The sequence below is a fragment of the Rissa tridactyla genome, chromosome 13, assembly GCF_028500815.1.
Source record: "Rissa tridactyla isolate bRisTri1 chromosome 13, bRisTri1.patW.cur.20221130, whole genome shotgun sequence".
In the NCBI taxonomy this organism is placed as follows: domain Eukaryota; kingdom Metazoa; phylum Chordata; class Aves; order Charadriiformes; family Laridae; genus Rissa; species Rissa tridactyla.
This window is the reverse complement of record NC_071478.1, coordinates 16,126,519-16,153,832: the sequence shown is the minus strand read 5'-3', so window position 1 is coordinate 16,153,832 and position 27,314 is coordinate 16,126,519. Positions and strand designations below refer to the sequence as shown.

The window sequence follows — 27,314 nt, the reverse complement described above, 5'->3', positions numbered from 1 at the left end:
TTGCCAGCACATTTGCAAATGCTTTGGTGCATTTTCTGCGCAAGGATGTCAGGCGCAGGAAGAGCTGAATGCTTGTCCTCCCCTTAGTGTTGCTATAAGAAAGGTGAGACCTCTCAGAGGACGACCCCTTTGTCCCCTCCTGTGTTGCTATAAGAAAGGTGAGACCACTCAGAGGACAACCCCTTTGTCTCAAACCTCTTTGTCTCAACCTCCTGTATCTTACGGGCTGGACAACGTCCCTTCTGTGGCCCACAAGCACTCTGTGCTCTCTGGCTGAGGGAAGGAGGTTTATGGCTGCAGCACGGGTTTTCTTTTTTTCCTTGCTACGAATTTAATGTCCACTGCAAAGGCAGATCTCTCCATCTGGAGGAGGAATAAACGCCTGCGCTGCCTGCTCTGCATAGGCGTGATAACTCATTCTGGAGGACAGGGACACATCACGGTGCAGCACTTGCACAAGTCCTGCTAACGGGCTCTGGGGACAGGATGGCCACCACGGGTGAACACCTTCCCTTGGCTCTGGGTCATCCCTCTTCTCGTGGGGTGCTCTTCAGCACAGCGTGCCGAGGGCCGGGGCCAGGAAAGGGTTGATTCCTATGTGCCCCCAGGAGCACGGGTGCAGGCTCCCAGTGCAGGCAAAGATGCCCCCACCACCCTCCAGCTCTTCCCAGTCCCCAAAGCCTTGTGGATGACACCACAGTGACTGACTTGCACGCAGCCTGTGTGAAGTGAGCTGTGGATGCCTAGTCACAGGGGAGGACAGAAATAATTTCTCTTGCTTTCTGTAACCCTTTATGGCCTTGGCACTGTATCTCCCTCGCAGTCCTTTGTCGGCTAAACAAGTTTTCCCTCCCAGACTTTTGTAACACCATCCCTTTGTTGAAAACCCTAGCTTCTGGGAGCATGGGTTTAATTTTTAAAGTGGTTTATAGTCATGACAGCTGTGGAAAAAGATGAAATAACTCACCCATTGGCATTCACACAGCAGAACCACAAGTCAACGGATCCACAACACTGATTAGCTGGAAGAAGTGCTGTATGCTGGTTTAGTGCTTGTGTATTGCGTGGACTTGTGCGTGGGGAGCTGGATATGGAAAGTGTTTTCCATGCAGTTGTGCAGCCAGAGCTCAAAAGAGGGTCATGTCCCTGTGCAAGCAGCTTTGCATGAGAAGCAGAGATGCTGGAGCGTGAGTGTGGCCCCTGGGCTACTTTCATGGTTGCTGTAGGGTGGTAGAGCATTGATGGTCCAGTCTCAGCTTCCCTGGGAGCATGGAGCACGACCACCATCGGGCAGGGTGGTGCAGAGCAGAGCTGAGAATAGCTCTGATTGATGAAGGTTCACCACCCTTCTAATCCATGGACTCTTATTGGTTTTTGACCTTGTCAATGCCCAGCCCCTCCCCAAGTGATTTCCAGAACCTGGCTCTTAATCCCATGTGTCCCTGGCCCTTGCTTTCTCTTTTCCTGCCTGCCATTGGATGCGACACTCTTGGTCATCTCCATCCATGTCCACTGACTGCCTCTCTCTCTCATCCTCCCGTGCCTGCTGTTGAGGTTATGGTGTCTTCCATTCAGTCTTGCCCTTGCACTGGTTTCTAGCTCTGCTTCTTAGCAATGCACGTGGGCCAAGAGCAGTGTATCCTCCCTCTGTGCACAGGGTGGCCTGCCACTGACCCTCGGCTCCTGCGTGAAGCCACCAAACCGATAAATAGGGAGCAAGACTCAGCTCTGAATCACGAAGGCTTCAACTCTTGTATTGAGAAAAGCTGCCAGCAGGTACTTACTAGCAGGCTATTTCTGCTTTGAAGAAGCTTGTGAAATATAAACCACATGTGGCATTAGACTTTTCCCTGTCCTTCATGCTTATGGGGGAATAAATGCTTTTCTTTTCAGCTCTAGTGAATGCAGGGCCGAGCCTCTCCATCTGAAAACACTGGGTTTGCTATGGAAACCAGTCTCTGTTATGACAGCTCTCCAGTCCTCATCCGGGGAGGAATCAGAGACAAAGCTCCTGGGTTGGAAACAATGAACTCCAGAGAGGCAGCGATCCTCTTCTGCACCTCACTGGGGCGAGCATGGAGTAACTCCCTGCTTGGCTGGCCTTGCTCTCCATTTGGGAGGGCAGTAATGGAGAGGGGCACTCGACGCAGGGAGGGAAGCGCAGCAGAAAGCTCCGCATTCTGCTTAGTTCTAAACTGGTCCTTTTCTTCCTTGCTATTTCTATCCTGTATTATTCTTCTTTTTCAGTCCTTCCAGATGGGAATGTGTAGAAATATAAGCCACAGCGTTTTAAAGAGGCAGCACGCTTACAAAACAAGGATATACGTGGTTAAAAGTTTGCGCTCTGTTGGATTTGTCCTGCTTTTCTACTTCTTGCCAGGAGACCGAGCTTAGCCGGGACCTGCCAGCCGACTCCTGGGGACGACTGTGCTCCGCAGCGGGCCCTGGGTGAGAATGAAGAGCAGGACAGTCCTGGAGGGCACTTGCCTCTCATTCTCAGACATCTCTGTCACTGACAGGATGCTCAGCAGAGGTGCTGTGCAGTGATCAGGAACGGAGGAAGCCATCAGGGATTTGCCTACACACATTACTGAGGCCCTGCCTCTGCTTCCAAGGCTGTCCATAGCCGAGCAGCTACTGGCAGAGACATCAGAGACATCGGAGACGTGGGAGAGGAGGGTCAGTAAAGCAGCAAGGCATCTAGGGGGACAAAACCTACTACGCTCAGGGTCCACACAAGTTCTCACTGGAGGCCCTTGCAGGAGGTGACACTTCAAAACAAGACGGATCAGACCAATATGGATATGCAGGTCTGATCTGGATGTCCAGTGACATTTATTTGACCAAACCTGAATGACTACATCTAAGCAAGTCATCTTTGCGCCCTTTACAGTCCGTGGAGTCCCGTGCACGATAGTTCTCTTTCAAACACCCGCGCTTGCTCAGCTGAATTGTGTTCAAGAGTCTGTAGCCCAGACCGATCGGATCCCCTCCCCAAAATTAGAATGGTGAAATACAACTGCAAACATAATCTAATCTCTGGGATCACACCAAAGCTTGGATCAGAGCTGTCCCTTAAAGAGGGGGGCAAACAGGATCTTGTAAGATTTATGGCTGACAGGGATCATCTCCAAGACCTTTTTAGGGGGTCTCTAACCCTCACATTCTGCACAGTAACCCCCCAGCCAGCCCCCAGCATCACTGCTGCAGGCAGGAGAACCTCTGCTGCTTCTGCAGCTGACACCAGCTCTGTAAATCACCGCACCCCCTCCTGCCTGCCCGGCCTCCCCGGGAGTACTTAAATCAACTCTAAATGAGCTCTTTTAAGGAAATGTAGGCAATCAGTGGTGAATTATGGCAAGGCACAAGGGCTTTCTTAAAAGTGACGAGCACTTATTGGTCATCTGGACTCCAGAAGGCACAGCCCTTTAAATCAAAACCCGCAGGTCGGACTAAGCATCGCTGCTGCCGCGCTTCCTTGGGCAGAGTCTGCGCTGGCAGGTTGTCAGCATCTTCCTCCCTCCCCGCTGTCCTTCCAAACCATCCTCTGCAATACCATCCCTGGGCGTTCTGCTCCCTCTTTCCACACTCACTTTTTTGCTACCTTGTTTTTCGGTCTGAGGACAGCGCGTGCTCGGGCTTTGCCTGGTTTTGAGACCTCCTTGAGCTCTTTCTGCACTGCTCTGCCTGGAGCCACAAGGGAGGCCAGTTAAAATCAGAAAATCCTGGAAAACGACACCCTGTTGCTCAGGAAAGGGGTGTCAGTTTCTTCAGGGGGGTGCTGTGATTTGTGAGCCTGTCATTGAGCCTTTCCCGATCTACCATGCTTACAAACAGCAGCGACAAACTTCAGCTTTGAATACGGAAGGAAATTCTCAGAAAACACACAGTTTGGGACATTTCATTCACCTCCTTCTTTCGGAGGTTCGGGGAGGTAGATGAGTTAGCATTTTTGCCTTCTTTGCCAGAAAAAAAAAAAAAAAAAAGAAAATTAGCATTCAAAAGAAATCTGTGATGAACCTCTGAATCCAGGAGCTGGGACGTCAAAAATTTTTGCTAGATATCTTAAGATCAGGGATAAAATCCTGTAAATTAGCAAGACCTGCAGCACACGGGTTCCCACACGTCTCACTGCGGCTGGCGGCCGGGCTGAGTCTCAGGTGGGACCCCTGCCCCTTCCACCCGCCTTTCCCAGCCCTACAAGCGAGGGGGGCAATGGGATCAGAGCAGCCTGCGTTTAACGTGAAGGCAGGACATTCATCACCGGCCCGATCCGCTAATTCCCGTGTTGTGCGGTGACAGTGAGTGACAGCTCGATAATCTCACTTGGGGAAGTCATCGTGCGGGTCATACCCTGTCAGGGAAACCACAGGTAATGTTTTGACTTCCTTCTTTGAATTTCCCTAGTTTAAAAGCGTTTTCAAGAGTTCCCTTTCCTTTTTTTTGTCTGGAATGTTAGTGTCAAGGGAGTCACAATAAAATGTCATCCCTCCCCGAAAATATTTTTCCTGCATGTGAGAGCTGTTTTGGTTTCTGAGTGGGGCTGGGGCGGTTTTGGGTGTTTGGAAAACGATGCCTTAGGCGAAAAGGACGGCAAGCCCTTGGTGACCTCCCTCTCTCCGAGGCCTGACATCTTTTTAATCAAGCATTTATTAATTATTTCTCAACACAACGCCTGCCATAATTGATGCCCAACTTTGGAGATACTTCTCTGGCACTGGTCATTCTGTCACCACCAACTCCCTCGCCTGCCGTGGGCTGAGCCATACGACCCCGCTGTGTAAGAGGGCAGAGCAGTTATCGCCGCTGTTTAGGGGATATGGCATCTACGTGCTGCCATCTTAGAGCTTTTTAGGTACTTGGTGGACATGAAAAGTCCTGAAGTTGGTGAATCTCATAACTTTCCTCAGTCTTGGGTGAAGGAAGGTGTGTTCTCACGGCACGGTGACGGGCAGGGATGCAGCACCCAGGCTGCCATTGGGTATTCCAGGGGTTCTCGTGCAGGACACTCCTCTTCCCAACAGCTCTGGCTGCAAGTGCAGACATCAACAAGCTTCATCTCCTCTGTTAATGGCACCCACCTGCGGCTTTGGGGTCGGGATACCTCTGAAAGTCAGGCCAGCAAGGAACAAACTCCAAATAATTCAGGGCAGCTTGAGGGTAAGCCTGCCTACGCTTCTGCCATCAGGGATGAAAGAGAGATCTAGGAGCCAAGACTGAGTCAGAAAGCCCCTTGGTCCGTGCGCTCGGCCTCCTGGCTTTCAACGGCCACCCCCAAGTGATGTACTGTTGTTGAGGGGGTGTGTGAGGGGGTGTGTGTGTGCTCTACAGTTTCTGCTTCTAAGCCCAGATGCCGCCAGCAGTGCAAGGACCCTGAGGGAGCAAGCAGAAGACAGCACGAGCTTACTGCGGGGAGGGAGCTCTGTTTCCTCATCCCTCCTCGGTGGAGCATTTCTGCTATTTAATTCCCGGGTGTGTCATGTCAAATACAAAAGCAGTCCTCTGAGCAGGGACTGAAATAGACCTTCTCCCTTCTGCTCGCAGTCCTGGTCTCAGGTTCATCTCCTGCCTCATTCTTTGCAAGTTTTTGTTGTATTTGTCATGGCAGACCCGTATCCGCACACTTTACTTTTCAGTCCTTCCTGCTAAGGTTTCTGATCCAGCCCTTCAGTGTGCTTATTGGTTCCTCTTGAATCCACTTGGATGTAGTTATGATCTTGAGAGTTCAGAGGCCTGAAGATGCCCCCCCCTTTCTCTGGAGTCTCCCACCAACCATTGAGGTGCTGCTTAGCGATGCACAAATACAGCTTTAAGCTTGTGAATTTGGCAGTGAGGTGCAGGTAGACACGTTCAAGTTACAGAGAGCACCAGGTGTGTGGTGGAGCCTCTCCTTGTGCTGTGATGCTCCTGCATCATCATTACAAATTGATGCCACTCGTGTCTTTTGCTAGAAACTGATGATTTTTAACCTGCACGTAGGATCTGACAGCTCTGCTCCCGGGATGTGTGTGCCTTGGACCTGCCCTGAGTAGCTGCTGAGGAACGGCTCTTCTCTCTGGGCAGACGCTTGGGGCCACAGCTTTGCTCAGGGATCTTGCCAGTTTTCAGACCATGGCTGGTCTAGACAGTCTGTGTGAAAAGCATCATCTTGTCAAACTGAAGTGAGAGCTTCAGCTGATCATCTTAAGAGGAATGTTCCAGGTTATTAAAAGACCACAATTTATACACAGGGGCTTTGCTTTCGACCCTTTTAAATAGTCTTTCCGTTTTCCTAGGATGTCTCTCATGTTCTGTCCACTAACTCTCAGGTATTAAAGGTGTCTAAAAACACATAGAACTCCTGATATACCTCAGTTCACTTCTCCATTTTTGCTTTGGTAGGCAGTCTGTCAACATCTGCTTTTGCTTGGAAAGTGTTGTGTTTGGCCACTCTCTCCTCCTCAGTGCTTCCAGAGTCCAGTCTGCCATACCAGTGCTGTGAATGCGACTGGGGTGGCACTGGACTTGGTTGTTTCCCATCAGCCTGGGTTTCTGGAGCTGATGTAAACTCCTCTTGTGGTCTAAAGTTGCATTCTCTTTCTAATGTCAGGGTCACCGGAGAGGCCATGCTCTAAAATGTCAGATTATTTGTACTTTCTTTTGGCGATAACGGGTCAGTGACTTCATCTGAAGTTCAGCTCGGACAATTTCTCTTAAAGGTTGGTCCTTCTCCATGTCACGTCAGTGCATTCACTAGTTCACATTTCATGCAAATATGGTTTGAAATGTTCTTAATGATCTCAGGCAAAGCTATGATACCTTTCCTCGACTTTGCATGTTATTTCAGATAGTCCAGAGAGACAGGGTGATTGATGGTAAATTTACACTGAGGAAGAAGGCAAGAAGGGTGAAGCAAATGCAGAAGAGCCAGAGGTGATGATGTGCCCCTTTAGAGGACACGTCACTGGTGTGGAAGGTCAGGTGGGATCTTCCGCTCCATCAAAGCCAGTTCCACATGTTTTTTGAAGTACCACGCATTCTCAGTATCTTCCATATCCACCAACACAGAGCTAAATTGAAGCCTTTTGGTCTGTCCCTATCATCCTGAGGGTTTCTTCTCTCGGATTAGGTGGTTTATTACTAGCTCATAAGTTAAAAATGCTGATTTCGTGCCTCTTGTGTTTCATTTGTCTCCTCTGCTGAATTACCTGTGTCTGGGTGTGATCTGATCAGTGGTTACACAATCTGTATTCAAATGAGTGGTCTGTAGCTGACAACCATTTATTTATGTATACGTTTATTTTTTTAAATCAGTACCCTACCTCACCCATTCATTAATTTCTGCAAGGCCGTGCAAGTCTCAGATGCGCCAGAGCTCACCAGCATCTTAGCAGAAACCATATGTGCCACTTGTTGCAAGTGCGTTTCAATTCTCTCTTTCTCTTTCGCGTTTAGAGTTTCCTCTCAGACTCTTGTCAATGTCTTTCAGCCATGTCCTTCCCTCCTATTGTTGTGATTTTCAGGAATGGCTGAACTCCCCTCCAGGCGCGAGGGCCCCCGTGGTTCTGGAAGCTGTGGGGTCTGCTCCTCCCGACATGCAGAAATTATTTTGCTATCATTAGAGAAATTGCTTTGGTTTTGTGCATTAATGCCACTATCAAGTCTTAACATATTTTTTTTCAGAGATTGCCTTGTCTCTGTTCTTCAGTAGCTGTTTTAAGTAGTCAGACTTCCACATTTGCCTTGAATATCTTCTCATTCTTTTTTGAAGTTACTCCCTTTAGAAATGGTTTTAAGTACACTTAGTCTCCCTCTTTCTCAAAGAGTTTTCTCTCACATTTGCTTCCCCTCTGGAGAGAAATTTCTGGTGTGTCACAGGACCTGACTTCCATTGCTGTTATTTCACAGACCACTCTGGCTGCAGACGGTTTAAGTTGGCAGATTTCGGTGAAGTTCTGACTCATGTGTGGAGCAAAGCTGGGGGACGTGCACTTTTATGACCATCTGTGATGGCCTGGGAGCATTCATACGTCTAAAAGGTGATATTTTGATGTCCCTTTTTCTCCAAACATTTCCTCTTGCGAAATTTTGTGGAGTGCCAAAATGTCCTTCCCTTCACTTGCGTAAGGATGACAAAAAGGAGGCCAAAAAACATTGACCTGTGGTGCTGTGCTGGTCTGACTGATGGTTTTACATCCAGATGCTCTGTTCCAATCTAATGCAGAAATTGAGCTGGGACTATTTTGTCCAAAACTGCCTGGTTTTATTTTTTTCCAGCTCTTTGCAAACAACCCGCCCAGAGTTGACTTTGGTGTGCTTGGTTCGCTGGCTCTCTGTGGCTAGGTCTTCATGGGGTAGCCTGCCATTGCACAGCTCATTTCTGGGCTTCAAATTTAAACAGAGAGGATGGACAACATGTTTTCCCCTGCAGTCTTTCCATATCTCCTTGTTGACGAGCCTTGCTCTAGTGCCTGGTAGGGCGGTTGCTCCTCCTTCAGCTCAGTTGGTTTACTGTGCTACACTGCTTCCTCCTGTATTTTTCCAGGGTTCTGCAGCCCTTAGGGCACGCAATAAGACATTTCAACCTGTGCCCAGAGCTGGTCCTCCAAGTTCACCTGTGGATAATGCTCTTTCTCTCGCCACTTCCATAAGTTTCTTGGTGTTTTGGTTAAGCAAGCACATCAGAACCTAAGAGCTGTTGTAACGGCGATCAATAATAACAATTGTATTCTTTCTGATAGTCTCTAGGAGCCCCAGGCAAGAACTAACATTTGGCAATGCAAGCACAGAGCAAAAATTCGCTCCCAAGTAAACCACCTTCCCTTCACTCATTATCAGCCATCATCTTGCAGCTCTCTGGCAGCTCCTCAGATATGGCTCTTTTATCTATAGCCTTTCCCCTTCACACTGATTAGTTGGAAGGCTGATCATTTTCCCCAGAAGTAGCTGCATTTTTCTAGCCTATATCAATCTGCCATTTTTTTTTTCCACAACCCTCCCTGTCATTTATCTATCCCCACTAATGCTGAAAGCTTCTCCAGCTCAGTAGGGGCAAATTTAATTAACCTGCTATTTTCTCCCATTCTCATCTAGACCATTAATGAGAGTGCCTAATGAGTCTGGGTCTAATCGTGGTCCCAATGGCCTATCACAGCACATGTCCTCCTCTCGATATATCAACCAGTTAGCATTAAGCTCCAGTCGGGATCTTTTGGCCAGTAGTAGTCACTCCTCCAATCCAGTACGAATCGCTGTTTCGTGTCATGGGCCGGGAGTGAGTTGGTTGATGCTGTAGTGTGTATCGTCCATCCGCCTGCCTTGCCCAGACAGCTGGAGGTGAAGGTGCAGGTCGTCTACCTCAAGTCAGACACTGGGGGATATGACAACCCAGTCTGTCACCACATTGGGCTTATGGGTGAAGTGGTTCTACACCAGTGGGCACCTCTGCAAGCCTCTCTGTACTCCATTGGCCAAGCAAACCCTTGCGTGCTGAGATCCATCAATACCCAGAGACGGAAGCACCCTCATGCTGGTAGGTGGCAAAAAAATTTATGTGCCATCGTCTTGGCAGGTATCTGAGATGAGTCTGAAGACTGTCGTGGCAGTTGCATTTTAGGTGCTGAGAGCCGCTGGGGAGGTTTGCCGCTGCCAGAGCTACCCTTGTCCCAGCAACTGGCCACCGTTGCTGTGTCACTCACCTCGCTGCTCTTCGGCCAGCTAGAGATGAGGGGATGCTGCGCTCTGGGAACCGGCCAGAGTCCCAGGGGGGATGAACAAGAGGACATTGAGCGCTTTGAACACACCCAGCCATCAGACACTGCCGTCCCCCCCTCTGTCACAGGAAAACCCAGAGGGACCTTCCAAATCTAGGATTAGCCGGTTCCCTGATAATAGCCTCTGGGCACCAGCAACTAACACGAGGGCTAAGAGGAATGCGTCACCTTCAGCAGGATTTAAACACGTAAGAGGAGAGGAGAAGGAAATAGCTGCTGGATTTTAACATTAGCAAATGTCAACCTATACATTTGGGAATGGAAAAAAACATAAGGTGACCTCTAGACTGCTGGGGAAAGAGCTGGAATATTTTGATAATGAAGGGGATTTAGGGATTCAGGAAACGTTATCTTAAGGATGAGGGACACATGGTGTCTTCAGCAAAGGATGCTGTCACCTGGGAAGAATAAAGATCCAGAAGATAGCAATGCAAGACCTATGTGAAGCCACCAGCTGAACCTAGCAGCGCACACAGCTGGAGACACAGGGAGCGTGGACGGCTCCGGGGCAGGACACAGACCTCCCTGGCAGCTGGACCCTGCAGAAGTGCTAAAGGGTGAGTGAAGGGAAGTGCTGGCCTTTGCTCAGGGCAGAGGAAGACTAAGGGTCGTGTCAGTGTGAAGAAGAAAGGCTGCTCTGTGGTGATGACTAGGAGAGGGATGCAGGCAGGACACGCTGTGTATACACATCAACAGAGACCAGAAGAGATTGCCCACCTTTGGAAACAGCACAGGCTTGGTCCTCGAAGCACTGGGAAGACGCCCTTCCTTGTGGTGACATTTCACCAGTCAGTCCAGAATTTGTCCACCATTTCCTCTGTGGTCAACCAGATTTGCTCTGTGTGCTTTCCCCGGTTGCTCGGCTTGTCAGGCTGTTGCTGCTTTTTATATGACGCTATTGCGTGGTGCTGGTCTGACCAAGCTGTCCAACGAGGGAAGCTGTTTTGGACTGTTTTCTCAGCCAAAGCTGGGGTGAAGGGGACGTCAGCACATGTAGCATCTTAGAAGGCAAATGGCGAGACAGAGGCCAAGGGGGTGAAGCAGAAGTGGCAGCATCTACACCCTGAGAGGCAGTAGGTTTTCTTGAGGATGGAGGAAAAGGACAGTCTGAATCTGAAGCATTCATGGTTGCCCTGTGAGAGATCCCTGGCCCCATTCCCCACACGAGGCTGGAGGGGGTTTGCTGGGTGGTATTTGTGGAGTTTTGGTTTTGGGAGGTGAGCGTACTGGAGAGGTTTGTATGCCAAGGCTGACACAAACCACACTTCTTTGAAACGTATTGTCTGGATAGTGCCCGCTGGAAGCGGCGGGGTTTGCTTTCCTTGTCCTTGCTCCTGTCAGAAGTTGCACAAGCTATTTCCCCAGGGAAAGGAGAGTTTGCTTCCACTTTGGCAGGCAAAAGAGAGCAGGGGAAAACCAGGAGTCATGTTTTTCTGTCTTTAAATCCACAAGATTTACTCTTCTCTTTCCTTGGCGTGGATCGAGTATAAGAAATGCTGAAAAAAGTAACAGTGAATACGCTGGGATAAGCTTTTTCCAGGCTGTAAGAGGTGGGATATTCTGCTTGTAAATATATATATTTCCAGTCAGGTGCCGTTTTGGTGCCTGATGTTATCGCTTTTAACCTCAGGAGTATCCTGCAGGATTGAGCTCCCCAGGTGCATTTTTGTGAGTCAGGTGTAATTTCTATTCATCGCTCGACCAATTTCTTCATTTTTTTTTCACTTCAGTTAATTCCTTTGATGACGTGATTCCTATTCCCCCCAAATCAGCAGTTGGTCCTTGGTCTCCCTCCCGGTGCTGAAGGAGGTGAATTAAACAAATAAAGATGGCAAATGAAATGGCAAAAAAGTTCACTTAGTATCATGAAATATTAATAGCCACTTAGTATTAGGGGAAATTAGTCCTGCTGCACTAAAACTTCTCTGCGTGGAGTGACTGAACTGCGGGGCGTGAAGCCCGTGTCCCCATGGAGATTTGCAGGTCTTGGCTATGGGATGAAGATTGCCTTCAATAAGCTTCATGGTTTGGTACTTTTAATTAAGTAATATGCTTCAGGGGCTGCAGAAGGCTGCGTTGCTGCCACGTCCCTTTCTCAGACAAGGCCAACAGAGGGAGAGCAGTGCCTGCCTTGCCCGCTGTGGTAGAGCAAGGAAAGGGTATTGGTGTGACAGGGCGGTGGCAGGGTGACGTGAGTACCTGGTCCTGGAGAAAAACAAGTCTCACGGAGTCAGTGCTAAGGAAAATCTTTTATTTTTCTCCGAAATGGTCCCGAACGCTTTAGCAACTTGCCTGTGGAGGCTGTGAAGTAGCATCTCGGAGGGGGATGCCCAGCAGAGGTGAGACACCGTCCATCAGGAGTGGTTTGTGGAGAGTGACAGTAATCCAGCCCCGGATGGATGCGCGAGCCTCTTCCTACGGATCGCGCACAGCAGCGCTGTCAAAATGAGCTGACAGGGTCCCAGCTCTAACTCCTTATCAATATCAGAAAACCAGGGGACCCCCAGAGGCAGGGAAGGCCGGCACCCGCCGCTGGTTTGAAGCAGCAAGCGGGAGAGCCCAGGAGGTAAGGAGAGGCTGGTGGGTTTGATCTCAGCGCTGCAGGAGGAAGAGGAAATGTTAACACCGCTGAAGATCAAAGGCGTAGAAATACCATTAATTTCAACTGGTAGATTCCCCAGAAAGTATTCTTAAAGCCAGTCGAGTTCTCAGTTTTTTTCTGATATCGTTTTTAAAGGTATTGCCGTCACTATTATTCATTAATCATGTTGCCACGATGCCAACAAGCCCCAGGCATGGACTAATGTCCTGGTGTATTAGATGTGGACAAAAAAACCCCCAACCAGTCTCTGCTCATGTATCTGGATTTTCATAATATATTTAGACTTATGTCAGGCACTTGATTTACTTGGTTGAAAATATACTCTCTATTGAATCAATGGACAGTTATTAAATGGATTAAGAAACAGGCAGCTAAAAGCTCTCAAAATGTGATCGCTGTTGGAGGATCGTTGCCGAACAAGCTGCTTGCACGGTAGCTTTGCAGGATTCCGCTTTCACCCCGGTGTATTTCACTATTTTCATGAATGATCTGGAAAATATATATAAATTAGTTGCCCGTAAAGTTTGCAGCTGACTCAAATTTTGCCATGATAAATAATGATGAAGGCAAGCCTCTAATGCAGAGCAATTGCAATTGCTTGGTAGACTGGCAACAGTGAAACAACATGAATTTTAATACAGCTAAATGCTCGGTCATCCATCTCCGAGTGCAGAATGTAGGGCACTCCGTCAGGCTGGGAGACTGCCTGCTCGAGGGCAGCAACTCTGAAATTGATTTAAGGGCCATATTGGATAACAGGTGATTATGAACATTTAATGCCCTGTAGTGGTGAAATGGATGAACGTGATCTCTGGATAGGGAGGGGAAGCCAAAGCCTGAATAAGGAGTTTTTATCCGCCTTGATTAAAAAGCGGGAAGGCGCTGAAATCTGCTGTAGCTGCCGTGAGACCCAAAGGCTGGACGTTGAACCGGGTATTCCAGCATGGAAACCTGGTGCGGATTCCCGGTGGTGTACGATGGGGTCTCTGAAGGAGGGTGGGTGTCTGGTGTAAGAGCCGTGGGGAGCTCAGCCTGGCACCGGGGGCCGCTGCCTCTGGTGAGGCTCAAGCTGCCGTCTGGGATCCCTTCCCCATTGCTCACTTCCCGACTTCCACGCAAACAAGAAGGTGTACCATTACCGTCCTGTTGTATTCTTGTTTAGCTTGGCTTTGCGGGGTCTGCACATCTCGGAGAAGTATGTTTATGGAGTTGTGGGTGTCGCGTCTCTTATCTGGCACGAGTGGATGAGAGAGCTGCGGAAGGGCAGGCGGGCATGTCTGATGCTGAAACTGCGGTGGAGACAAAGCCGGCACCCGGTAAAGACAGCGGCGGTTGAATTTGCACGCTTATTAAAAATCAGTCCCAGCTTTTATCTGGGAATGAAAGAATGAGCCATGTGAAGGTAGTGGGGATGTGTGCCAGGGAGCTGGGAGGGATGCCCAGGGAGATGGGGAGAGGAGGCAGAGGGGGAGCACGGTGGGACTGGGATTCTCTCCCACCGCCTGGATGGAGGGGCCAGGAGTCCAGGGCAGTGCTGGGAAATGCCCTGTGTCCGCACCACGGAGCTTGCTGTAAGGCAGCTTCGTGGCAGAGACCTCGCATTTCATCGCGCGGCTCTGCTATGCCGCTGTTCAAGGTGACAACTCGTGGGGCGGTGTGGGGAACTGTGGCCATCCCGGCTCAGAAAGGGGAGCATCACGTTGTGAGCAGGGCAGAGAAATACCATCTTCAGTCACCCGTGTCTACTCTCACGTTTTCATTTCTAGCTGTTCTTTGAAAAAGTGGTTGTCTCTAAAGGTGAAATTAAAATCCTCTCCCTCTCCCCGTCCTCCCTGTGTTGCCTGGGGCATTTGCTCCCAAGCTGTTCCTGCAGCTGCAAGGGTTTTCTGCATCCATGCAGGCAACCAGACTGAGGTCGTGCGAAACTTTCGGAGCAACTTTTCCTTCCGGGCTCTTTCCTAGACTTCATTCCTCCACTCCACGTTATCTGCAGATGCCGGGTCTGTAAGCCAGAGCTGAGATAAGTGTGATGTTAGAGGAAAACCGAGAAAAAACACTGCCTCGTGCAGTGGGGCACTTCCAGTGCTGAAGATGTGGGGGTGGGATTTGCAGCTGCCAGGTGGGGTGCAGTCCCAGATGGCCGGGGGAGAGCAGGTGTAAATGCCATCTGGAGCTTTACCTCTCCTCTCTGTGAGTCACTCGCACGCAGTGCTTTCACCAGTGCCAGGCTGGGACACGTAGGAAACTCTGCTTCTTACTAATAATGTTTTGAAGCATTCCTGAGATACTTTGGGCTCCCTGGGAGTTCTAAGTCATCTCAGGAGCCAGAGTTTACTTCCTTTGGACACCTGTTTGTCCCTGATTTTTCACAAATATGGCACAGATAATGCTAACTTCTGTAGGAGCTAGTTGTGATTCACAATGCATATTTTTTCACTTCATTCTTCACAGTATGAGGATTGAGTGGTGGCAATATCCTAGATGGATGATCCTGTTCATGCAACGTGCTGGATACATCCCATCTGGATAAAATGGAAATGGGGACTGTGACGACTTATGATGCCCTCACCCACTGTGCTGGGAACTGGTCACGGCTTCTTTCGATCCGCTTTTTTAGGCACCCTGGGATCTGCTGGGATTTACTGGGCTGGGTATGGATTTTAGTCATATAATGTTTGCAAAAGGCAGCGTGGCAGGGATAGCTATGATAATACCGTGGCCATTGGTGGCTGTGACTTGGAGAAAACGCAGATGTGACATCTTGTGAGGAAGGAGCCCACTTCCCAGTGCTGGCCAGGCTCAGCGTTGCAGTAAGTGCCGTGCCGCAGCCCTGGCTGGTGGATCACAGCAGCATCCAGAGCGGTTGTCCGAGGCGAATTCATGAAGGATGGGTTTGGAGAGTTCAGCCTGCAGGCTCTCATGGATGTCTCTCTGCCCTCGCTCTGCTGGCTCTCCTGCGGCAGCCCTACAGCCTTCCTGCCCGTCCTCTCCCTTTTTCCTCCCTCATGCCCATTTTTCCCAGTGGTGCCACAGATGCTCCAAATGCTTGTTCCAGGCCGTGTGCTTTCACCTTCTCTTTGGGCACCGGGCGTTTTCTGCCCAGACCTCTTGCCTCTCCTCTGACTTCCACATCAGATATTTGCCTTGGACTTCTGCCTTTGTCACAGACTGTCCCCTGCATTGGATATCCGCATGAGATTTTTGTCTCTTCTCCAGCTGTTGCCGTTGTGTTTGGTAACTGGCACGGTATCACGCCAAACTCACCTGCGCAGAGACAGATCCCTACAAATCCCGTGTGTTCTGCTGAGTCCAGAGGCTGGTGCTGAGGTTGGCCTGGGGGAAGGTGCGGTGCAGGGACCTTTGTGGTGTCACACCAGTGTAGGGGACACTAGAGAGGGCCAGGAGCAAGGCAACGGCCAAGACTTTGCGTCACGTCTTTCGGCGAACTGAACATGGCCAGTGTTAAGCGACCACATGCGATCACCTCCTGAAAGGGGACACACTTCTGCATATGGTGGGGAAACCATCTCGCTTCTGAGGAAGAAAAAGGGAATACTGGGAGAGTTTGAATGGGCCAGCAGCATCTGGGACCTACATGGAAAGGACCAGGGTTGAGTGGTGTCAGGCCTGGGACCGAATGGTATAAACCCACGTAAGAAGCCTTTTCTACAGGAATTCTCCATGTTTTTACTTTAAGGTCGTAATCTTTTCCTTCTAAAAGGTCATAAGCTTTTCCCTTCCAGATACACAAAACAGGACAGAGGGAAAAGACGCAGATTTATTACATCGTACATGAGAACAGCTAAAAATTCTGCCTCTGCTGATAGAATTGGCAGAGGCTTTGTCCCACCAGGTGAGGTGGCAGAGCACAGAGCTGGCAAGAGCACTCATTGAAGCATGGCCAAGGATATCCATAGGATTTTCCTATGCCCATCCATAGGAAACAGTGATAACTAGGTCAGAGAATAACCTCATATAAAAGATGCGAGCGAAGTTTATTCCTCTTTTTATGTAAACCATTTTTAGGACCTTCTTTAACCTGTGTTGATACGTAGGGATGACCAACTCCTTATTTCTGTGAACTAGTGCTGCAGCTTGGCTGCTGGACCGGGGGGATGTCACTGCTTACAGCCAGTTTACATTTTAAGGTTTGGGCACAAACATGAACTACGATAATATTTCTGCTTGAAGGAAAGTGGATATTCGGGCACATGATTTGTTGCAGCAAGGGGCTTCACGGTAAAATTCATAACCACAGACTAGATGGCAGATGCAATTCAGCATTTATAAATACAAAGTAATGTACACTGGCAAACAGCCCAGACCCGTACCTAAACAAACACGATGATGGGCTCTAAATGAGCTATTGCCACTCAGCAAAGTGATCCTGGGGACTTTGTGGAGGGCTCTCTGAAAAGCTCGGCTTGATGCTGAACGATAGCAGGGAGTGCGGGAGCTGGCAGGGGCAGAGCAGGACGTCTAAACCTCTGCCTCAGTCCATTGCATCCCAAGTATCGTCCTCCCACCCCTACAGGGAAGAGGACCCGGAAAAGATGCAGAGGAGTACAGCAAAAATGTCTGGAGCAGCATTCATACGGTGACCCGAGCCCGAGAGAAAGCTGGAGAGAGTGGAAAGAAGGTTTCATAGTCTGTGAGGAGACTGGGAAGATTCTGCCTCAGGCAGGCCCTGGGCCACTGTTTGCCTGGCCTGGAGAAGATGCCAGGGCAAGGATTGCCTTTCCACCCGCATCGGCTCCTGACCAATGCGTCGGACCAGCCCAAACGTGCCCTTGTCTCACCGTGCAGTTCTTCTCACGGTCTTGCGTTATAGCGAGGGCTTTTTCTCTTTCTCGTTTCCTGGCCTCGCAGGGCATTAGTAGGCCATCATAATTGATATTAGTGTTATTTTTATACAGGGACCTAATGACTCCTGTATTTAATTCCCTTGATATTTTCCCCTATGAAGGTTTCTCGTGACCTTTTCTTTGAGACTCTTTCACACCTCCGTGGCCTGCAGCAAGCCTTTGAAATTCAGCAGGAGGAAAACCCCCTGGCTAGAGAAGAGGCTTTTTTTTTTTTTTTTTTCCCTCCTCATCAAATTCGAATTCAAATTGGCTGAAATATAAACTGTTAACTATCGCCTTTTCCTTTCTCCCCCTGACGTTGCTGGGGGAGATGCTGGCAAACCACCAAAAGCATAACCCTGCCCAAATGTTGTTAGGCGAAACCGATGCTGCTGCTGCCAAAATGCTGGGAGCGCCGGAGAGCCCCTGTCAGGGATGGGGAGCACGGCCGGCCGGGAGCTGCTTTGGCACAAGCCCGTGGGTGGATGGAGCTGGTTAAGGTTTGTGCTGCACTCAGCTCACGTAATGAGTCGTGTAGTTCAGCCCTAAGCGATGCTGAAGAATCAGCGTTCAGACCCCTCTGGAGATTTGTGAGGATGGATTCTAAGAATTGCACATGATATAACTCGCTTTTACCTTCTTCCCTTAAAAATATCCCTGCAATATTGAGTCCAAAAATCACATTAAGGCAGTATGATTTAGGTGGAAAAGATGAACACCTAGAAGTTAGGAAATGGCACATCTATTGCCTCCATCCCCTGCCTGGATGCATTACGGAAATGACCTTTCATTTCGGACTGCATATGATATTTTTTCTGCTGAAATCCTGTCTCCTTCAGGGTAGAGGCTGGACTGAGGCTGGACTGCCAAACGGAATGAAAAGCACCACAGTCCCAAAGGTTAATGGGTCTGGATGCAGTCGCAGAGCATGTGGGATCAGAGACTGTACCTGTAGAAGCTAGGGGTGGGGTTCAGGTGCCTAAACATCGCTGCCATTTATATCACACCCAGCTCCAGCTGCTGGAAGAGCGCAGGTCTCCTCGAGGAGCTGTGTCAAATCTGCCAGCGCTCGTGTTGGCATCACGGACCCTCGAGGGTGTCTGAAAGGCAATTAGCTGCCTACTTTTAGGCGGTTGGGATTCGACACCAGAACAGGGCGTGGGTGTCTCGGTGGGAGGTGGGACTCTGAGCGCCAGCGACGGCCCTTGGAGTCGGCGCTGACCCAGTCAGCCCGGCCTGGCGAGGGTTCAGCGCCTCGGAGCAGACGCGGAGCTGCGGTCAGCTCGCTCGCTCCAGTGACCGCACTGACTGCGCGTCTTGAGGGGTCCCTGACACCCCGCCGTCCCCACGGAGATGCGGATATGCCACAGGACCTGCAGCAGCCCCAAAATGTTCTGCGGCTGCCTGAGGATGCCGCTGCGGCAGTGGGCACCTGCGTGCTGAGACCTGCTCTGTTTGTACCCGCTGCGGCTCCTCCGCTCCTGTGACACTGCTTGCTTGTCCTGGGAGCTCGTGTGGTGGCAGAGCATTGCTCCTCTCCTCTCCTTCTCACTCTAAAGCCACTCCGCCATCATGAACCAGCCCTCCTCTCTGCAGCGGAGGGAGGGAGGAGGCAGCAGAAGGCAGGGAAACTCCAGCCTGGGGTGACACTAGTCCAAACCAATTCTCCTTCCTCGTTCACCTCTCAATTTGCCTCCGACATGAGATGCATAAAAGTGCTGCCCTCTTGCTTTCGGCACACACGCACTCGCACACGCGGACCCACCTTTGGCCACAGGACAAAGCAGGAGACACTGAAGCTGCGTTGCAGAGTGCCTTTCAAAGCCATGTGCTGAATTTCAAACAATAATCCGTTCAGAACAGGGAATTAAGCAGCTATAGTGTCCCCGTACTATAAACAAAGGCAAAATGCTATGTGCATCAGCAAAAGGCTTTGTGTTGTAAAGTACTCCCTTTATGTCCAACCAGGAGAGAATTCAAATGATTATTGACCCTCCACTGTAGGAAAGCCGCATTATAATATCTCCAAATCAATAGAGACAAGTGCAGAGCGGCAGAGAAAGGCCACGGCTCTGCAAACTGCAGAAAATTGCATTTTGCTTTGGCCTCTTAAAAAGTTTGCAAAGCATCTATTAGAGGCCCCCTGAGCCTTTTCTTTCTAATTGCCATGTTTGACAATGCGATCGCACAGGGGACTAGCGGAAAGACAGATAATGGACCCTCTTTAATTGCTTCCCAGTTCCATGAGTCATAACACTTCTGAGATGGCAAAGGGGAAGTGCAGCAGTTTGACTGAAGGAGGTTTCTGGCTTTTAAGAAAGCTCTGGAGGAACAAATGCTAAACTGAAAGACAAAGTCTTGGAGGGACTGAAGGTTCCAGGTACTGGCTTTTCTTTAATCTTTTGCTTTTGACCAGGACTATCCACTTAAGTTTTAATCGTATTCTGGAAGGGGTAGGAATGGCTTCTTATCTAAGAGATGAGGAAATGGATGTCATGCCAAGACCCTTTTTCTCAGGGATGGGCACTAAGGTTGACTCCTGCAAAGTGGAAGAGTCCAGCAGGTGGTGGAGGGACTGGCGTCAGTCGGTTGGCAGTGGTGGCGGGAGCACGCTGCCTGCTATGGATTTATCTGGCAGGTCGAGGGAAGGATGCCGTAGTGCCCCACGGGGAGCTGGGCTTGGCACGTATTTCTGGGAACGGACAGATAGTGGACCTTTTGACCTCCCTCCTCCCTGTGACATCAGTGAATACCTCCTGTACTTCTGCCCTAAGGGCAGAGCGTGCTTTTCCTGGAGAAGGAAGGAGCCCACAGCCAGAGCTGAACCCAGCGCTCCAGGAAGACAAACGATGGCATTTGCCTGTGCCAGCCAGGCCACGGAGTAGCTGGGCTTTTTCTGCCCAGATCCTCTGGATTCTTGTCATCCGCCCTCAACCAGGGCTTTACCCTTTCTTCTGAGGGCAGCACCCACCAGGACCCCTCAGCGTCATGGAGACTTGCTGCCTCCGGGAGGAGCAGAAGTCCGTGCCACTCACACTATTCCTGGCAAGTTCTAAGCTGTGTCTGCGTGACCTTTGCCTGGCCACCCTCTGAAGGTCTTCATCCTTCCCCTCTGCTGTGTCCCAAGGGGAACAACCTGCAGCGTGCTGTACGGGACAGTGCACAGGCTCCGGGCACTGCCAGGTTGTGTCCCAGCCTCTCTGGGGATGGATTGTTTTGCCTGAGTACTGCCTTCACCTCAGCTGGACAAGCCCTGGGACATGGTGGTTGTGAAGGAGGGGAGGAGGATGGAAAGGTCATCAAAAAGGGAGACAAACAGGGGGAGGTGGAGGGGAGAACAGAAGAAGGTGCCCGTGATTTTGTGCCAGGGTGCCCAGCTGATGGGGGTTGGGGTGCCCGGTTCCTGTACACACCCCTGCAGTACAGTCCCCGATGAGTGCTCCAGCTCCTTCCTCTGCGTTGTGGCCCCAGCTCCCTGCTGCAGCACGGTGCCCAGTGAGGTGATGCTCCACGCCACGCTGCGGTGCTCGGCCCAGCATAAAGGGGCTGAGGTCTGTGCTTTGTGTTGTGACACTGGGCCCCAACACAGGTGCCTGTTTCCAACTGATGGGCTCCACTGCACCACTGCACGGGGCAGTGATGCCATTGGCCCGTCTCGGTCTTGCAGGGCTTGGTCTAGAGTAAGAGATTCCCTGAAAATATGGGGGTATGTTCAAGGCAGACAGGAACAAGCTCTGGTGTGCTTCAAACCACCTTTCCTTGTTCTAAAGTAGTCACTTGGCACCTGGTCAGGAAAAGCCAGGTAATGTTTGCCTGGAATTGGAGGGATGAAACTATCCTGGTGCAAGGTCTGGATGGCTCACGGCACTTGGTGGCCACTGTGGTTTGGGACAGACTGAGCACAAGGCACAGTTACTGGTTGAACACCAGTGATGGAGAAGCTCCTTGGAGGAGCAGGGGAAGGCCAACGCATGTTCCCTCTGGTCTCGGGATGGGGTCACCCTGACTTCCCAAGGCCATCCGTGGACTGCACCCACTCCTGCACTTGCTTCAGGCCCTGTGCTGGCTGGGGACCTTCTGACGGCTGCTGAGTGCTGAGCTTTGCCATGGATCAGTCAGGACATGGTTGAGCTGCACAGCAGGAAAGTAACTGGAAAAAAGCTTTGGGGGATGATTGACAGTAACTGTCTCCGGTGGAAGGAGCTTATCCGAGCAGCTCATGAACACCAGGTCCCTAATTAAAGCACACAGGCTAGCCCTGCCTGTAATTAATTTCCCTATGCTGCTCCGCTGGCAGCCAGCTATCAGTGCCACTGACTCATGGCTCCCGGCAGCCTCAGGGGCATCGGCAGCGGGAGAAGAAAAGCCGTGGTTCAGAGCGGAGCAGGATTTGCCCCTTCCCTTCGTCTCCTCTGTGCTGGGGAGAAGCCGTAGCGTGCCTCCAGCTCTGCACACCCCCAGAAGCTGGGACAGGACCTTGCTGCAGCTCTGTCCATAGGAAAGGGCGGTTGATGCAGGCTCAGGGCACAGGCGATCAAGTGATGGGAGGGTGCAGGAGGGTGGCAGTCAGGACGGGGTGGCATGGGGCAGGCCGGTATTCATATGCATGGCTTGTTCTCTGCCGGCTGCTTCATGTTCTCTCTTTCTCTCCCCATGTATACATGTATTTATTACGCACTTGCCTCCCCTGGCTGGAGCTGGAACAGGAGTGTTGTCATTGCGATTCCTCTCCCATAGGAATGGCTCTTTGCATTCACTCCGCTGTGAGCGTGTCACATATTTATAAGGCATGTGGGATGCATCTGGGTTGTGGTTGGATTTTCCCCGAGCAGGCTGCAGCCCCTGCGGTATTGCCAAGGCAGGGAGGAGCCGCTGGGGAGAGCCGAGGAGCCTGCAGCGGTGTCTGCCGTCCCAGCACTCTTCAGCTGGAGAGGGTGGTGCTGTGAATCTCATTGCTCCAGCACCACCTCAGTCCTCATCATCTGAATCACGAAACTGAAGAAAGAGGCTCCAGAAAGTCTTATTTCTCTGGCTACAGGTTTTCATTACCAGCTGGGTAGAAATCGTGCTGGTCAGAGAGTTGCCAGCACTGTTTTAATTTCCCAGGAGGCTCCTCTTGGTGTGACATGTCTCCAGCAGGGGATTTCAGTTGTCTCCTGTTACTTCGCTCCATACAATGGGACGTGATATGTCAAAACATGACAAGCCAGCCAGAATGTGTCATAATACCGCACTCAACACACTGCCTTCCAGGGATGCTCAGCAGCTAATAATATCAGGCTCGAATTATCTCTGCATGCTGAGCTGGTATTTTTTCTCCCATGTGGACTATGATATATAGGAGTCTCTTGCCCGTATTGGACTGCTGGATCACCACAGATTTATTAGCTGCACGCGGTGAATTATTTTGACTAGACTGAAATTCAGGCCTGCGATCCCAGCCTGTTATTGCAGAAAAGCAACTTTCCTGCCTTGGCTCCTCCAATACCCTTGTTATTGCTTCAGTAAACAGTTTGGTGAGATTTCCGTATCAGTTAGTCCTTTATCGTCGGGGGTTTGAAGTTGCTGCTTCGATGCAGAGATAATAAGGTTTCATTAGCAATGCTTTGGCTTTTCAGGCTTTTCCGTGAGATGCAGCCGCTGTCTCCAGGACGTGTCCCCGCGGGATCCAGCCTGCGGCACCATGCACGCCTGGCTCTCCCAGTCTCCCCCGTTTATCCCATTCCGCGTCGTTGTCCTTTTCTGCCCAACTTTTTGAACGCTGCTGTTTTACCTTAAGGTATAATGAGGCATCAACACGCCTGAGCAATATTTTCAGTCTTTCAAGGAAGAAAAAACCTCCCACAACAGCGAGGAGGGAAAGCTGCTGTTTGTCCCTGGGCTGGAGATCCCCAGCGGTGGGAGGAACAGGTCTCTTTGCCAGAGGTGCTGTGACGAGCCGGGAAGGAGACACACGTGTCCCTGCTCACACGTGGTATTTCACAAACGGAGCCTCCTGCTGCTACAGTTGCTGCCCATTCATTTTAGCTGCCGCGTGTGGTTTAGAGGAAGCAATCTAATTACTTGCTGCTAATTGCTGGTAAAAGCCCTGCTGAAACTGCCTCTCTTCCCCTCCCTCCCCACCACGGGTATGAAACAGACAGAGGTTCACGCTGACGCTCCCTCCTGGGTCCCCTTTCAGGAGATGCTGCTGGCTGCCCAGCCTCTGCCCATCCCTGCCCATCCTCCAGGCCCTTTCCCAGCATCCCAGCTGGGGGTGGTGAATTTGGTGAATCAAAATGCTTCCTTGTGATTCCTGTGCAGCACAGCTCCTGGGGAGGTCATCGCCATGAAAAAATGTTCCTCTCAGGGTGTCTTCAACCCAGTGGGCATGCCTGGAACATATGAAATCTACTTTTGCCTTGCAAACTTTGAGGAATCCCTGAATCGAGCATTGCACATCATTTCCTCCAACAGCACTGCCCTCTGTGGAAAAATGTGCTGTTTTCCCCTCTCCCTTGATGGCTGCAGAGATTCAAAGGAAAAAAGGGGAGAGGAAGGGAAACAAGCATATCTGGCGTAAAGGTTTGACCGAGAGAAGGAAAGGATGCTCTTGGCCCCAAGACCTCTACAGGCAGGTCTGGCCTGTAAGTTATTCTGGGAATCTCTCGCAGTTATTTCCTACAGGAAGATCAGATCAGTCTGAAATTGTTGATGGAAAGTCACAAGAGCCACATTTCCATCTTACGTTTTGAGTGCAATGTGGGGACGCCCACTTGTTCTGGAGGCTTGTTCGAGGATCCTGAAAAGCGAGGAGCTGGTGGCTCTGCTGGAATGGGACGCAGAGTTGCCTCGTACAACGCCATGGCTGCAGGCATCGGCCGCAGCTGGGCAGGTGCTTTCCCATAGGCCGAACTGTGCTAAATATGCCTGTGTCAGAGACAAACAGCCCCCCAGAAGGCAGCCCCTTTGCTCAGAAGTAAGTTCTTTGGAACAGGGCTTATGTTAGATGCGCATCCAGGACCCACGATGCAAATACATATTGATGATCACTCTCTTTCGCCACCGAAGTCAGAGACCTCCCAAGAGTGAAAGGCTGAGGAGGTGCTACAAGTGTGTATTGATTTTAGCTTTTGTGTTCTGTGGTACAGCATTTTTAATTCTGCAGTTTAATTGTTTGGCTCCCGTGGCACATGTTGTTTGTGGTTAGTGGCAATGCACTTAGAAGGGTGATTTTCAGGCTCATCTATTAGTTGCAAAGAAAAACTCTCCCATGACCCTGGCTAATTTGCATACTATTTTTGTTATCCTTTAGGAAGCAAACTGCTGATTTTGGTGCTTTGCTTGAACATCCAGTCAGAAGTGGAGTCTTGCCCCGGGGCGTGTGTATGCTACAGTGAACCGAAGATTACAATAAGTTGTCAGCAGCAAGGACTGACAGCAATCCCCACTGAGATACCCATCCAGAGCCAGCGCATCTTCTTGCACAACAACAAGATAACCCTTGTGAGGTCCACCAGCTTCACCTCCTGCCGCAACATGACGATTCTTTGGATCCACTCCAACAACATCAGCCTCATTGAGCCTGGAGCCTTCTATGGGCTCAACAAACTGGAGGAGTTAGATCTCAGCGACAACACGAACCTGAAATCTATCAACCCTGTCACTTTCCGGGGTCTTGTTCACCTCCACACCTTACACTTGGATCGTTGTGGGCTCCTGGAGCTCTCCACAGGGCTTTTTCGAGGGTTATTCTCCTTGCAATATCTCTACCTTCAGGATAATAATCTTCAGAACCTGCTGGATGACACCTTCATAGATCTCGCAAACCTCACCTACCTGTTTTTGCATGGGAACAAAATCAAAAGCTTGTCAGAGAATGTCTTTCGCGGGCTAATCAACCTCGACCGTCTGCTTCTGCACCAGAACAGGGTCAGCCTGGTTCACCGCCGGGCTTTTCATGACCTTGGGAAAGTGATGACCTTGTATCTGTTTAACAACAACCTGACCGTACTCACGGGGGAAACCATGGCTCCCCTGGTGTCCCTCCAGTACCTGCGCTTGAACGGTAACCAGTGGATCTGTGACTGCCAGGCTCGGTCTCTCTGGAATTGGTTTAAGCAGTTTAAAGGATCGTCTTCGGAGCTAGAATGCCACCTTCCCCCCCGCTTGGCAGGGAGAGACCTCAAAAGGCTGCAGAGCGCCGACTTGGAAGGATGCGTCGACTCCTTCAACCAGATACGAACAAGCGTTTTTAGCACTAAGACCAGATCTGGCAAACTGCCGACCGGGGTCCCCCCTCTTGGTTCCCACAACGGCTCCCCGAAGTGCTGCCATCCAGAAACAGATAAGTCTTTTATTTATGAAGCTAAAGGCAAGGCAGGCCCTTCTTCCCACAGCAGCCGGCCATCCTCCAACAACCCTCTCAAGGATAAGGAGAACATGTCCAAAACCAAGTATGTTGAGACGGACCCTTCCAAAAATGGCAGCAACAAGCAGATAAACGATTCCCCCTTCGGGACCTTCCCCAGCATTGTAGACCCTCCATTGACCAAGTTGAAACCAGAATTTCTAGAGCCTATTGAACCTTCCACAGTCCCAACCAAAAAGAGGCAGGGCTGCTCTAAAAAGAACAAATCAAAGGCCCAGTGCCGCCTCATCCAGCAAGGAAACAGCTCCACGTTACAGCTCAGCCTAAGCCTTTTGATCCCCCCCTTGGTGTGGAGCTTACTGTTATTCTGCTAAAATTAACTCTTTTCCTGGGTTGATGACACTTTAATACTAGACTTTTGCTGACCTCCATAAATGTTGCAAACAAAAGCAAAACTACCATCCACCCTGAGAAAGCTTTGTTACACAAAAGATAACTGGATGCCTTTATAAAAAACAAAAAAGACAAAACACCAAGATGTACATAATTTATTTGTCCTGAAACCTGTGAATTATACCTTTGGTCTTCGGAACTGCACTTGCCCACAAAGCAGCTTTTGCTACAGCAGATGGTAAAGAAATATGGTTTATTTACAGGAAAAAAAAAAAAAGTGTAAGAAATGCTCCGAAAAGAATGTCTAAAATCTGTTTGTAACTTAACATCACACTGAACAATATTGCAGGTTCCCATTTGCAGAGGTAATGAATTTGATGCTGTTTTAATCCTATGTTTATGAATATTGCAGTTTTTCTGTATTCATTCCATCACACCATGTTTACGGGCAGCATTTGTTAAAGAATGCTACCTTTTCCTTCACAAGATTGCAGTATATATAGATATGCATTTTATTTTACTTGTGTACAAGTATACAAAAAAAAAATATAAAATAAAGATTTCTTTTTCCTAAATGGTTGTCCTCTGCAAGGGTGAAGTACACTGACCAGCTAGAAAGCTGAAAAATTAAAAGGATGTTGAGTAATCCGTGATCTGAAGGCAGGTTGAGCGTTTAACACGACAGTAATAAATAAGACATACGCGGCGCGGTTACACAATCTTTAACTGGTGCCAACACAGGGTTTCCTTGCGTGAAACATGCTCTGCCAATGCTCCTGTTTCCCTTCGAACTGTCCCACGCATTGGCCCAACATCATTCATATTTCAGGACGCTCAGAATAGCAGGAAATATTAGCCCAGCCCCTTGGAGCTGAGGACTCCAGGTTGCAGGTAGGGGAACGTTAGTAAGCAATCCCAAGAAGTCGGGCAGGGTCATTTTTCTTCTGATACGCACAGATAACTAGACTCAGCTCTGTGATTAATGAACCAGAAGGTAGTTCCAGAATGGAGCAGCACTCAGGCTTGTATTTACGAAATAAGGTGTATCTCCCCAGACACACAGCTCCTGGCCTTGCAGCTCAGGCTGGCTGTGCTGGAGAGCTGGTGTCCATTCCTGGCTGTGCCACAAAGGAGTTGCTTCATGGAGTTGCTGTGCAAGTGTCTTCGTCTTTTGTGTGACACCCATCTTTGACCTCACGGTGCTATGAAAATAAAACCATTGATGTCTGCGTGCCCCCATACCACACAGGGGGCCATAAAGCTCCTGCCCAGACCTAGTTGTCTATTCCTTGTACTGCAGGCAGCCCCCCGTGCACTCTACGGGTGCCCCAGGCTGTGGCAGGGTTGTGCAGAGAGTTTGCCAGGAGGTTGCT

General features: G+C 50.0%; 1 protein-coding gene across 1 annotated transcript in view; it reads left to right on the top strand.

The window, feature by feature from the left end:
- Positions 1 to 26,361, top strand: part of RTN4R (reticulon 4 receptor) — a 79,827-nt gene extending 53,466 nt beyond the window's left edge. The window contains exon 2 of the mRNA XM_054219756.1: positions 24,493 to 26,361. Coding sequence (XP_054075731.1) covers positions 24,493 to 25,922 — 1,430 coding nt within the window. The 3' untranslated portion in view covers positions 25,923 to 26,361. The remainder of the gene's footprint in view (positions 1 to 24,492) is intronic.
- Positions 26,362 to 27,314: the final 953 nt, after the last annotated feature.